Genomic DNA, 14,455 nt, shown 5'->3' on the forward strand with positions numbered 1-14,455 from the left:
GGCCATGTTTATCTCAAACTAGATACTCTAATTCACTTGTCTTGTTGCTTAGTTGTGCAATGTGGCCTCCCACTTCTTTCTGGTCTGGTAAGAGGGTGTTTGTGCTCTCTTCTGAAGAGACTAGTGCACACTGTTGTAGGTAATATTCAGTTTCTTGGAAATTTGTCTCATGGAATGACCTTCATTTCTAAAAAAAAATCATGAATAGACTGTCAAGTTTCACATGAAAGTTATTTTTTCTGGCCATTGTGAGACTCTCATAGACCAAACAAATGATGCTTCCGATTCTCAACCAGCTCAAAGGAAGGTCAGATTTATAGCTTCTCTAATCAGCCAAATTTGTTTTCAGCTGTACAAGCATACTTGAACTATGGTTTTCTAAACAGCCATAAGCCTTCTTACACAGTTAACAAACACAATGGGAGGTATTCATCATTAGACTGGCTCCTTACGACAGTTCTATGTCTGTCTTTGGAGTTCCACTGCAGATTCAGATTCATTAATGTGTCTTTGGCCCTTGATAAATCTGCTGGCAGTGTTTTTTGCTGTGTGGGTTTTTTGCGACTGTTGCTTGAAAAGTCACAAGACCCCCCAAAAAAGTCATAACATAGACCAGAGTAGGGTCTGGTCTGAATTTGTGCCAAAACTTGTGCCAAATCGCAAATCATGAATTCAGTCATATTTTGAAAACTAGTCTATGCAAATAATGAATTTGGTGCAAGCAGGGTCTATGTCAAAGTGATTTTGCACTGTCCTATGTTCATTTGGCGCAATAAAAAAAGTTTCAAAGTAGCATTTGTACCACAACTGCTCCAAAACAACTCTAAACATAACAAAACCCAATGATAAATCACTCCCATTGTATTAAACCACTAAAGTGATGGTTGTTGGAAATGGGCCTATATATTCCTATGTGGATTTTGCATTAAAAAACAGACATTTGCAGCTAGATTATTCATTTACCACCTTAACCCCTTAATGATGTCGGCTATGGGTGCTTGGAGAGGGCTCAAGGGCTGAACCCTCTCCACAGCTGGTGAGTGCATATTTTGCTGCATATTGCAACAAACACCCACTGTTAACAACCACAAATAGTGCTAGCACTCATCGTAGGTGTTAACCCATCAATCACCACTGACAAAGCTGCCGGCATTTTACTACCACCGGCAGCTTTGGCATGGGTGCCACCATGTTGGCTTAGATCGTCACTCCCAGTGACATCATCAGGGAGCGGCAATCTGTTGCTATGACAGGCTTGGGACACTCAAAGACCCGAGGCTGTCTCATTTTAGCCCATCTATTACAATATGCAATGTGCAAATTGCAATAGATGATGTGGAAATCTCCATAAACTGACATACTGTAGTATGGCAAAATATGGTAGGATCAATCAGACAAAGTAAGGGGTTTGAAAAATAGTAAAAAAAAAAAAATCAAAATTCAATTCCACAGAGGGAAAAAGTAAGGAAGCTATTGGTGTGCATGTCCACACAGGGAAAAGGTAAGAAAGCTATTGGTGCCCCAGAGAACAAAAGTATTGAGCATGTTTAAATTTAACTTTCCCACCCTTATCTCTATTGGTCAGTCAGTCCGGGCAAAACTAACAGCTACAGCTGATACTCAGCTTATGTTTATGGACAACATTACGCCACTGGTTATTAAACATGCATGCATATATGTAGATATACATACAAATACATTTGGTGCTTTTTGTGCATTAGTATTTCATGATCAGGCCTCGTACATCAGTATGAGTCATAGTTTTCTTGATAGGATGCTGTTAAAATCTTGATTAGAAAAGATGCAAATTAAGCACAGTAAAGTGATTGGAAAGTGAAGCAAGAATCAATATGTACTCCCTTGCAAAATACTGTATAACCCATGTAACACCTTAATTAGTTCAGTGACTTGCTAAAGAGCAATCTTCATTTGATATAAATCTATTAGCACAAAGGCTAGATGACCCGCATTGTGTTCCTTTTTAACCAGTGTAATTAATTGAGCACTTGCAACAAAAGTGATATCAGCCAAAATATGTGCCCAGACTTAAGCAGAGATCTTAGGCAGATTATGCCACTCTGTATATGGTAATAACTTCCAAATAAGAAAAGTTAATGTCATTGCTGCCAGAGAATGTTCTTGTACATGAAGTTTTGAAAGATAGCGAGAGCTAAAATGATGGGCACAGGAAAACCAATAATGTAGTATTTCTGTATTCATGCATATTGTTTTAAAAAGGTAGTGACTGAATAATAAAGTTGGGCAGCTACAGAGGGTTTGAAGATAACTCCAACACAACTAGAGGTTGAATTTTCAGATTGTTTGCTTCCAGGTCTGGTCTGGTTTGGTTTTATGACCTCCAAAGCAAAGTAACCCTGATGCCTAACCTATAAAGATCACTAACATTAGTAAAAAGAAAAGGTTTTAATTAAAATACCTTAATGGGGTTGGCCACTTTCACATTACCTTTTTTTTAATATATGCCCCCCCTGTACCAGACTCACCTGTTATGCTCTTCATGTTCCGAAGTCCATTCTGATGTTGGGGGGGACTAGTGGGGGCAATCTTCTTCCTGGGTTCCTACACGCCCCGCACACATCACATCACATAACATTTTCTCATGCACAGTGTTCAAAGCAGTTCCTTCTGCACTCTCTGTCTACGTTGCGGGAGCAAACCCAGGAATGTCTCATGGAGCTTCAGTGAGGGAGCCGACCATGGCTGAATGCACAGGAGGATTGGGACAATGCTAGGGAATTTCTTATGTGACAATAATTTTTGTTTAGAAAACAGGGGAACCGCACTCCAAAAATGTGGGATGGTACTTTTGTCGGGTTCTTGGCCCAAATCAAAAGGAAAAGAACACAGTACAAATCCTTTGTATTCTTTTTTGTAGCTTTTTTTTTAAATTCTTGTTCCAAAGCCCCTCAAAAAAATAAGTTAAAGTGGCCATCCCCTTTAAGTATGTTCCTTATAAGCGAGTTTGTTCTGACAAAGTAACTCTTAGTGCGTGGCGGATTTACCAAATGGAGAACCACTGAACTGGACCATGCATTTCAGTTCAGTTCAGTGATTCTGGGCTTGGTCCGGTAAATCACACACATGCATAGACTGAGTTTATCAGAACAAACCTGCTATATGTAACAAGATTAAAATGGATATTCTCAAATCCAGCAGACTTATCGCATGACTAGGATATTCATCACTTTCGGATTGGGGGAAGTTTGAATGTTGATAAAGCGCAAGCTCCAGTGTTTTCTTTCTGCATGTTATTGAATGAAGCTGTATTACTGTACATTCCTAAATGAGTGGCGGCCAAAAACATTGTTGTCAATCTGTCCGGAAAATTAGACCTACACCAATAAGAAAGTAAGACAGATTATTTTCTATGAAATTAAATATAACTGCTTTATTCCTGAGTTTTTGCAGTATAGAAATTTCATATATATACATTACATATATATATATATATATATATATATATATATATTTATTCTTGGCTATTAGTCCACGCCATACACCAGTTTCGGTAAACTAATCTTTCCTGAACACCTGAACATGAACAACGTATTTAAATGCAAAGAGGGAAAGATTGCAGCAACAAAACACTAGTTATATGCAGAAAATCGTGTACAAGTAAATGTGGTGCAAAGTGCATTGTGTGTTCTTGTCTGAAAGGTATCCTGAGGATTAGATTTTTTTGTTCCCTTTTTAAGGTAAATGAATTTGTAACACTCTGATTGTGGTTTACTACCTTTCTGGATCCTCTGGATACTGTATTAATCTGTGTTTCTCTTTTTTTTTATTAAGGCATTTACTGCATTTTTTGTAATGTAGAATTGAAAAAATAACTTAGTAATTATTGAGTTTAATTATACTTACTTTACATAATTGATGTGTAGAGGTGCAAAGTAATGTACTTAACATATGCAGGCAGTTAATTCCCAGATGATTCTTGTTTATTGAAAGCTAGACTGTAGAATATACTACACTGTGACAAATGTGCATTCAGCTTTTAAAGAGAATCATGTGATGTTTTCCACAAGTAAGTGACTTTTCAATTTCCTGTCTCATAAGGGTTTGAGTATAATGGAATTTCTCAAGGGAAAAATTGAGTTGTGTGCTTACAACTCTTGAACATTCCATATTATGTCTGTGACTGAGGCACTGGATTCAAATACATGGCCCAGATAGTGTTAGGAACCTGTGATGTACTGATAAGAACTATTGTGACACTCAGAAGATGAGATTTTGTCTGAGACTAGGGACATCATGAATGGTTTATCTTGTTTCAAGGTATTTTCTAGCACAAACCTACATAAATCTGAGTGTGTGCATTTACACAGATAAAGTTATAAAAGTTAAATCTACTTAAGACCATTTTATACAAGTACATTTTAGACAAGTCAACGCTACAAAGCAAAGGCAATGGCCTAATCCTGTGTGTTGTCACACAGTGCAGCTTCAAGTGGTAGAGTATTCTCTTTTTGATAAAAATAATTGTAAAAACTGTATATCAGACAATAGAGTCCTCATTTCTAGTTCACTTGAAAATGGCTCCATGGAGAGGCTGAAAAATTATGGGGCAAATTTACTAAGGGCTTTGCGACAGTTTCCTGGTGGACTGCTTGCATGGGTATTTAAAAAGTGTCTGACCACAAATGTGTCACACACGACCCTTTCTTGGCGCATCTGCACTAGGCATAATGCGACACAAATTAAGGGGTCTTCCGGTGCTCAGTTGGACTGTGCGCCAGATTTAACATGCAAGTCTGACAAAAGTGTGCTGTACGCCCCATGTTAAAGAAAGACAATAAAAAAAGTTGTGCGCTCTGTCAGAGCAGTTCAGGGAGCCCCAGATTCATGAAGAACGGGTACCAGAAATCATGAATCTGGCGCAACCTGTATTAAACACATGCAAACCACACTTGGTGCAGTTTGCACCATTCTTAGTGAATTGGCCTCTATATGTTTCTCGTTTTTTGTGAATAAACCATTCATACTTCATTGGAGTACTGTTTTTTTTGATTCTTCAGTTCTACCTAAATACAGGGATATCCTATATTATCTAAACTCAGAATCAAACATGATCAAAGAGCCAAGATTGGGTTTTGAGTACTCTGCAACTTAGTATTGTACTCTAGGTTTCTGGGGTACAATCTATGAAAAAGTTGCATTTCCTGGTGCATGGGCAGAGTAGGGAGGTAATGGGATTGGACTGGGGATGTCCCTGTCCAATGCATTTACTATAGTCTGTACCAGGTTTTAGTAGAATTGCTGGCACTGGAGCCTTCTTTTAGTACTTTGCTCTAAAAAAGGAGTATGGTTTTTGTGGTGTGGACGCATGTGTCTTTTTTAATTTTTTGGCACTGGAAAGTGGTAGAGAAAATTGGTGTAGAAGAATAGAAACCTTCACTCAGAAGGTTTCCGGGTCACCTTCTACAGTAGCCATTGCTGCGGCTCCTTAGCATCCTGCTTAGCGTTGCACACAATTGTGGTGCTCGAGACAGAAAATGGTCCAAGGGACAGAAATATTATCTGCTAAGCGGCACAAAATTAAATATGTATCTCATTTCCAACAGCTACTCAGAAATCAAACCACTGGAGGTAACAACATTTTATGTAAATGTCCTCCAATGTCTTTGGGCAGATACAGGTACTCACAAAGGTGCTGTGCTTAAAGGAATACCACCATTTCTGTATTGGTCCCAGGTCCCATTATAAAACTAGATTTAATAAGTCAAATAGATGCCTTTAAGAAAAGATATTTGGAAATACTTAGATTTTGACAGTAAACCTCTAATCTGTTAACCTAAATGCTACCTGTACACAAGAGAGAGTATCATTCACCTGCTGGTAGAGCTGAAGCAGAAATCTTTCTCTTGCTAGGCTGCTTATTTTTCTGGAGGTTTGGGAGAGTAATTGATTCTTATGCTAAACAACTGGCTGTCTGCCTTTCACTGTAAGACTAATGGGCACAAAAACAATAGCAGAGAAAAGTGAAGGTTAAAGGAGAAATATGTAGATTGAGGAAATTAAAAGTAGTATAATAAACATGTCTGTTTTGTCCTTAGAAAGAAAAGCTTCCAGGAAATGAATGTTGAGATAAAATGAACATGGACATAAATCACAGGAGAGACATTGATAACCAGAAATAATTGAATATGTGTGAATCTACATACAGATATTATAAGCAGTTATTGTTTGAATCTTTGTCTTTTAACCATGTAAACCCTTAGGAATAAGCAGTCACCTTTTTTCTCTTTTACTTCACTGTTTCTGGGCAGTGTTTTCATTGTGGTTTAAATGTATTTAATTTTAATGTAGTGAATATTGCCATCATGGCGAATCTACAGGCCTTTAACTAGTTGCTCTTGTTTCTGCATTGTAAATATTCATACCACTCCTAGATTAGGCTCCAAGCAGTAACCTTTAATTTCCACAATTCTATAAGACTGAGGTTACTCAACTAAATCAACTTAATGGCATGGGTATATACACTTATGCTACCTCCTACTATGTTTTAACTGATTGGGTTCACACACCACCATAAAATATAAGGATATGACCTTCATAGTAAGGGCAGTTATCATTATATTCACTAATCACTGTTTTCTGTGCATTGTAATGCCAAAGATATATTTTATGACATCACAATCATGGTAAATGGGACTTTTGTTCTAACGCCATTAGACCTACACTCTCCCCATTGAACTACTGTCATTTTTGTGTGCACAACTTAATTATGAATTGTCATTTCAGATAATTGTTGAGATAATTTTTGATATTGTGTAGGGGGAAGTGTTGTGAAACATATTCTAGTATACCCATTTAAGAAATTCTGCTTAGTTTGTAAAGAAAGGCTGTAAATTGTCCCTTGGAATGGCTTAACCTCTCTTGTGTTAATGGCTGTCTACCAACATTGCAGGTTTAATGTTTGCTGCATTAGTATTTAGCTTTAATAGTTTTTTTTTTAATTATTCTTTATGGTAACTGAAATAGACATTGGTCTAATTTCTCAGTTGTACTGTACTATCAATGCCAGCATATACCATCAATGTCTATAGACTTCATGGTAGAAAAAAGGAAAAAAGTTGGCACTCACCACCTTTAGTAAAATTCTTTTGCTTTTATTAATCCATTTAAAATTCGGCGTACACAACAGGGGAGGGTAGCGAGGGAGTATGCGTTCTTTCACCAGGGACGAATCGTTTCGCGCTTTGGTTAGCGCTTCATGAAGCGAAAGATGAAGCGCTAACCAAAGCGCGAAACGATTCGTCCCTGGTGAAAGAACGCATCCTCCTTCGCTACCCTCCCCTGTTGTGTACGCTGAATTTTAAATGGCTTAATAAAAGAAAAGAATTTTACTAAAGGTGGTGAGTGCCAACTTTTTTCCATTTTTCTACCACGAAGTCTATGTCAATGACCTGTCACTGCGATTAGAGCACCATACCGAAGTCCAGAAACCTACAGTTTGATCTCCATATAAGATATATCTGCTGAGTTTTTGTCTCCTCTGACGACGCAGAAGTTACTACAATAGTGCCCCCGAGCACCCCCTCTACTCACTTTTTACCATCAATGTCTATACTATGCTACTAACAATAAATTTTGATTGTTTTGCATAAACAATATAATTAACTACAGACAAATGAAGGTTAGGTCTCATGGGATTTTACAGAAATTATAATTCATCTAAAGAGCTGGATGGCTTTGATGGTTTCATTGACTTTTGTATAAAATTGGTGCTTACTACAATTAAATATTAATTTAGAGCAATTATAATTCTCAATTTTTTACATTGTTTTAAATATACCCATTATCTTTAGCTGAATGTGGAGCAACAGTAACCGGAAATGAAGGAACACTGCTATCCCCAAATTTCCCTGCCAACTATGACAACAACCATGAATGCATATACAGAATTGAAACTGAACCTGGAAAGGGAATCCATCTATGGGCTAGAACTTTTCAGCTTTATGAAGGCGACATTCTAAAGGTAATAATATACTTCAAAATGTCTAGAAATTTATGAAAAGCTCATAAAATTATTTCTTATTTTCTTTTAATTTTTTTAATGATGTAACATTTTATATATTTATAGCATGCTAAATGATGAAACATAACTTGTGATTATACTTTATTTTGATGAACACATTTCAAGCACATGATTGTTGTCTTTGCCCATGTGCTCTTTGTTCATTTAATGGCTAGCATGTGGCCCTTGTATTTCAATGGGCTCATACATACTTGTGCATAAGAGGATTTCACACACCCATGTTACATGTATCCCAAGGGTCTATCGTTTGCAGACTGATATTGCACATGTTTGTTGCCTCACATAGATCACTGCACCTAGGGATTTTTTCATCGATTACATCAATTTCTTTATCAACTTAACATGTCTTTTAAGTTCAGAAACTCTAGGTTTAGTCCCTTAAATCCCAAAAGCAAATGGTTTGTTTTAATTGGTCTAATAAAGTGTTATTTTATGCTTTCTACATTTTAGCTGTTTTTTTTTTGTGTGATGCTAGTTGATTTTGGGAACAATCTATTTAATCTAGTGGGGGTACATTGTGTCTGTTCCCCTATTACTTGTGTTGGTGTTTACTCTTCTATAGTTGCAAAAGTTATAATACTGAAACTTTTCTTGGCATTGATTAAACCTTTACATTTTCACTTATGTATATTACTTAGCCTCTTAGCTAAGGGCTCCACACTCGCCTGTGTGGGTGTGTCTAAGATGCGCAAGCTATGGTCTCATTGGACAGCAGCATATGCTTGTGATGATATCACAGGGGCAGTTTCAGCCCCTCTATCTTGCTGATTGCAGTCCTTTTTAGAGCTGGAAACCATGATTGCTATGGTCCACAACAGCTACTAAACGGGGGGCATATACATTGAGAAATGATTCCCAGGGACACCTGGAGCAGAATGATGTTTTTTTTGCTCAGAATGATGGTTAACCTTCAAGATTTTATAGTTTTCAGTATTTTCCACCAGTATTCCAGTATTTTTTCTTAATCATTGTTAGAATGCCATAGTTAAATAAGGCAAAAATATTAACAAAAAATTAAAACCACATCATTATATTGTCGGCAGCAGATTTTTTTTATGTTGGATAACCCCTTGTAAATGTGGAATACAAAGGAGTACTTTAATAAGCCATTATATAAACACTTCCCCTAACGTTGTACTGTAATATTATTAGAAATTACATTCCGCTTATGTTTTCTGTAGATATGCCTTAAATTATAATAGATCAGTAAAATTGCACAGAAAATTATTTTATTCAGAATAGTATTAAGTTCTGCCATAATGGTTAACTGTTACAGCTTGCCACATACATGACCTGTAACCAACAGTGTGTTCCACAGCAACTGTGTTTTAGGAAATAGGGTTATTTTGTTAAATATCAATGATTATCAGGAATATATAAAACAAGTGGGATGGAACCATTAGAGCTGACTTGCTGTTTCGCTCACTTACTATATTATCGATATTTCAAGTAACACACTTACCTACTTAAAAGGATTTTGTAAGGTTTTTCCATAGTAAACTGTGGAGAAAACTCCAATTTTGTGTGGAATCATGTAATGAGTTTTTCCATACTTTACACTAAACTTTCTGTTGCTAAAAGTCAAGGTATTTTTTAATTAAAAAATTATCTTGGAAAGCAGTTTTCACACAAATTACAGCCTCTAATACTTCCTTCACCATCTGATGCCATCCAAATGCACTCCCTAACTGCCAACCAAATCTTGTGTAATTGAAGAGTTGATGAATGTACACCATCTCAGTGATATATTTGCATATACCGATTGCCTTTTCAAAACCAGAAATGTCAGTGAGGAGCTCCAGGGGAAAGGTGCTGTACATATTTAGGACAGTAAAGGGTATTTTTGAAAAAAAAAATACCTGACAGGTCCCCTTTATGTGGCCAAAGTTGCTCTCATACTATACATACATAAGGTTAAATAATCAAAGGAGCAAAATGCATGAACCTCCATGCTCCCAATTGTTGACAATCCCATTACTAGGACTCAAACCAGTTGATGTTTATATAAAAGTTCGACATTTTTTAATGTATAAAATTGATATGAATAATTAGACCTTTATTATGTTAATAAATAAATCATGAACAGTTTCCAGCTCTGCCAGTAGAAAGTTTTATTGACAGCCATATAATAGTGACCCTTGTATTATTAAATTGTTCTACAGCACTTTCTTTCTTATAACTTACATCCAAAATTGAAGTCACCTCATGCACCAAGTCAAAGATGCAAGATGACAGCTTAGCTTCAAATTTCCAATTTCCTTTTAATAGAAGCTGACAGAAAGGAACAGAGTGGACAATTTCTTTTTTTCTCCCCCATTGATGATCTTTGAAAAGACACACTGTAGTGAAATGTCACCAATCTTTTTTTTATCTATATTGAAGTTGTCTAAGTAGATTATCAAAAAGGCTGAGGTTATAAAATCTCAAATGAAAGGTAAAGGTATGAATATTAATTGTATGGGGAAAAAGGGTTTAACATGTTTGAAAACATAATTGACTATACAAGTCTTGACAGCACGTGAAGTGTTTTGATCTTTCATGTAACCTGTCAAGAAGCCTTTTATAACCAAATGATTCTTTTTCCCACAATAAGGATTTTGAAAATGAATTACATAGAAGGAATTAGAAGAGATTTATTTATCAGCCGCTGTTTGTTTTTAACATGCCAGTTTTGTTTTTCTTATTTAGGTGTATGACGGGACAAATAGTTCTTCTCGACTTGTAGGAGCTTTTACAAAAAACGAGTTATCGAAGGTAACTCTTAACAGCACTTCAAATCATTTGTGGATAGAATTCAACACCAATGGATCTGACACAGACATTGGTTTTCATCTTGTTTATAACAGTAAGTAAATTTTATCCTAGATACATACAATACTGTAATTATTCTTGTTGATCTGCAATCCTGTTGCAATCCTGTTGTCCCTAGTGACAATAAGACATTACTTTCTGTCCAGTGCTCAGATCCTTAGTAATCCTGAGGTTATAGTGTGACAATGCTACATCCTTCTCAGTTTTTCCATATACTAAAGGACTTCAGAGGTCCATTCATTTTCCATTTTCATGAGGATCTTTTCAATATGCCATCAGTTTTTATAATAGAAATATCCTTTCAAGGCTGCATTTTAATGTCTGTATAAATTATATATAGGAGGGCTTCTCGTTTAATGTCAAGTTTATTGTGAACATAATATAAGTAAAATTATATACTTAAAGAGTAAAATTCTAAGAAAAAATATCTGCTAATACTACATATTGCAATCCATGATCATTTATGCACCATGTGTTCTACATAAATGATGATATAATTGTCATTAATTAACATACAGAACTTTACAAATAAAACAAAGCAGCCAAGAGTATCTACAGGAATCTAAATTGTGAAATAAGTTCAATAACATACTAGATGTTTGTCTTCACATGTGAGGGCTCTTTAATTTTGCATGAAATTAATAATGCTTGACATTTCTATGAATATTCCTGCTCTGTCACTCTGTATTCAAACAGATATAATATGATATGAATACTACAGGCAGCCCCCTACTTAAGAACACCTGACTTACTGACAACCCCTAGTCACAAACAGATCTCTAGTAATTGGCAATTTACGGTACTTTATCCCTAGGCTACAATAAACAGCTGTAACAGTTATCAAAGGTGTCTGCAATTAAGCTTTATTGTTAATCTTGGTTCTTATGGCAATCCAACATTTTTAAAATTTAATTGTCACATATACCAAAAAAATTGGTTGGGGTTACAATTATAAAATAAACAGTTCTGACTTACATACAAATTCAACTTAAGAACAAACCTACAGAACCTATACTGCCTGTATTGATTATATAAATGTATAGGATTTTGCCACTTCAAAAAGCTGACCCATTTTGAATAGGTGACGAGTTTGCCAGAAAGAATCTTATGTAGATAAATGGAAGAAAAATAATGGAGCTAAAAAAATGTTAAAGGGAACCTGTCATCACACTAAACCCCAAGGACAACAAAAAGTACCCTTTTCTATAATATGTATGTCCACTAGAAGTCTTTTTAGTAGAATTCTAGGTTGCTGCATGAATGAAAAATCATCTTTTATTCTTTTGTATGAGGCAGTCAGACAGCCAGACAACCAAGCCTCCTGCAGTCAGGTAACCCCACCTCCTGCAACTCAGCCTCCTGCAACCCCACCTCCCAAAGTCAGTTTGCTCTGAATAGCCAGAGAATAACATTGCAATTAAGAGGCAGGGTTGAGACGCCAGATGCATGCACTGAGCAGAGCAGACTGGCTGCAGGAGGTGGGGTTAATTGTCTGAAGGAGGCGGGATTAACTGACGGCAGGAGGCATGGTTGCCTGACTGCATCCTACAAAATAATAACAAATGATTTCTCATTCATGCTGCAAACTAGAAATATGCTTAAAAACCTTCAGGGGATGTACATGTTACAAAAGAAGGTACTGTTAAAGGGTCTGGGGGAGTTAATGTTGTGAAAGGTTCCCTTGGAATTTACCAATCATTCTTCTTTTGATGAGGATACACCACAAGTAAAGCTGAGTAAATAGGCACAGAAGCAAACAGTCACAGATCCATGTTTATGACTAATTGTCATAGTAAATTTTGGGCAGTATACTACTGCTCTAGATAGGACTCAAAGGGGAACACTTACTAAGTGCTCTGTGCCTGTTTTCTGGTGGCCCTTGCAAGTTCTTTGAGGTGCAAAATGCTTGCACAGCTATTTAAGAAGTGTCTGCACTACAATTGTGTTGCACGCAACCATTTTGTGGTGCAGCTGCACTTGGCATCATGCGAAAAAATTAGAGGGTGTTCCAGTGCTCAGTCACATGGTGCACCAGATTTATGATGCAAAGTTCAACAGAAGTGTGCCCTATGTAAAAGGTGCACCTAAAAAACATTGGTGAACTCCAGGGGCAGTTCAGGGAGCGCCAGATTCATGAAGAATTTCGCGACCCTGCACTATTCACAGTACCCTGCACTACTACTCTTAGTAAATGGGCCCTAATTAGAGATGAGCAAGCATTAAAATGCTCGAGTGCTCGTTACTCGAGTCAAACTTTTCCCAATGCTCGAATGCTTGTTTCGAATAACGAACCCCATTGAAGTCAATGGGAGACTCGAGCATTTTTCAAGGGGACTAAGGCTCTGCAATAAAATGTGCCATTTTATTGGGAAATAAAGAAGTCAATCCTGTTTCTTTGTTTTTTTTATTCAATGGAATATTTGTGGAATTTAAAAAAGGAGAATGACCCGTGCTAAACATCTGCAATGTGTTCTTCACACATATTGTACTTCACATACTATTGTGAAGAACACCGTTCTGCACTAAAGTCTTCTGATAAGTTAGCAGATGTTTGGAAACATCTGCAATGTGTACTTAGCTGAAGAACACATTGCAGATGTTTCCATACATCTGCTAACTTATCAGAAGACACGAGTGCAGAACGGTGTTCTTTACAGTAGTATTTGAAGAACAATATGTGTGAAGATTCTTCACACATATTGTTCTTCACATACTATTGTAAAGAACACCATTTGGTGAGTAGAGAGTTAGGTTTTTTGTAGGCTGGGCAGGGGGCTGTTGGCTTGCAAGCACTGGCTATATACTGGAGGTAGCCACTGGCTGTAAACTGGGGGGCAGGCACTGGCTCTATACTGGGGGGGGGCAGTCACTGACTATATAGTTGGGGAAGACACTGCTTATATTCTAGGGGACTGATGGTTATATATTAAGGGCACACTGGCCGGCTATATACTAGGGGGCTGCTGGATATATACTGGGGGTCACGGGTTGATGGCTATATACACGGGGGAAGACACTCGCTATATACAAGGAAGCTGCTGACTATATACAAGGGGCCAGGCACTGCTATATGCAAGGCTTTTGGCTATATAGTAGGGGCATGGGTCTGGCAATATACTAAGGGGTAGGGGGTTAGCTATATACTAGGGGGCTGCTGGCTATGTACAGGGGGACATAGACCGCTGGGGGCAGGGGGGGCTACTGGCTTTATACTAGGGGACAGGCGCTGGTTACATACTAGGGGGCAGGGGCTGGCTATATACTGTGGCACTGCTGGCTATATACTAGGGGGCAGGGATGGCTATATACTTGAGTCAATAGGTTTTCCCAGGTTTTTGTGTTAAAATCAGGTGCCTCGGCTTATACTCAGGTTGGCTTATACTCAAGTATATACGATAATCTGTTTTAAAGTAAATGTCTAGATAAAGCTCATTTCATAACTGGTTTATGTTGTAGCAGATTTTTATATCAGGGGTCAGCATAGTAGTCTAGATTTTGGACGAAATGTAGCCACACACTCATTTCATACATCAAATTAAGATCTGTCGCAGAAATATATGTATGGCAATCTCTTCAACAATCTCT

General features: G+C 37.2%; 1 protein-coding gene across 3 annotated transcripts in view; it reads left to right on the top strand.

The window, feature by feature from the left end:
• The window catches only part of CSMD1 (CUB and Sushi multiple domains 1), a 1,135,715-nt gene that overhangs the window by 805,919 nt on the left and 315,341 nt on the right, over positions 1-14,455 (top strand). For all 3 annotated transcript variants that reach the window (XM_072142316.1, XM_072142317.1, XM_072142318.1), the window contains 2 exons: positions 7,830-7,999; positions 10,748-10,904. In XM_072142316.1, coding sequence (XP_071998417.1) covers positions 7,830-7,999; positions 10,748-10,904 — 327 coding nt within the window. The remainder of the gene's footprint in view (positions 1-7,829; positions 8,000-10,747; positions 10,905-14,455) is intronic.

This window comes from Engystomops pustulosus, chromosome 3 (assembly GCF_040894005.1).
Source record: "Engystomops pustulosus chromosome 3, aEngPut4.maternal, whole genome shotgun sequence".
Classification (NCBI taxonomy): Eukaryota; Metazoa; Chordata; class Amphibia; order Anura; family Leptodactylidae; genus Engystomops; species Engystomops pustulosus.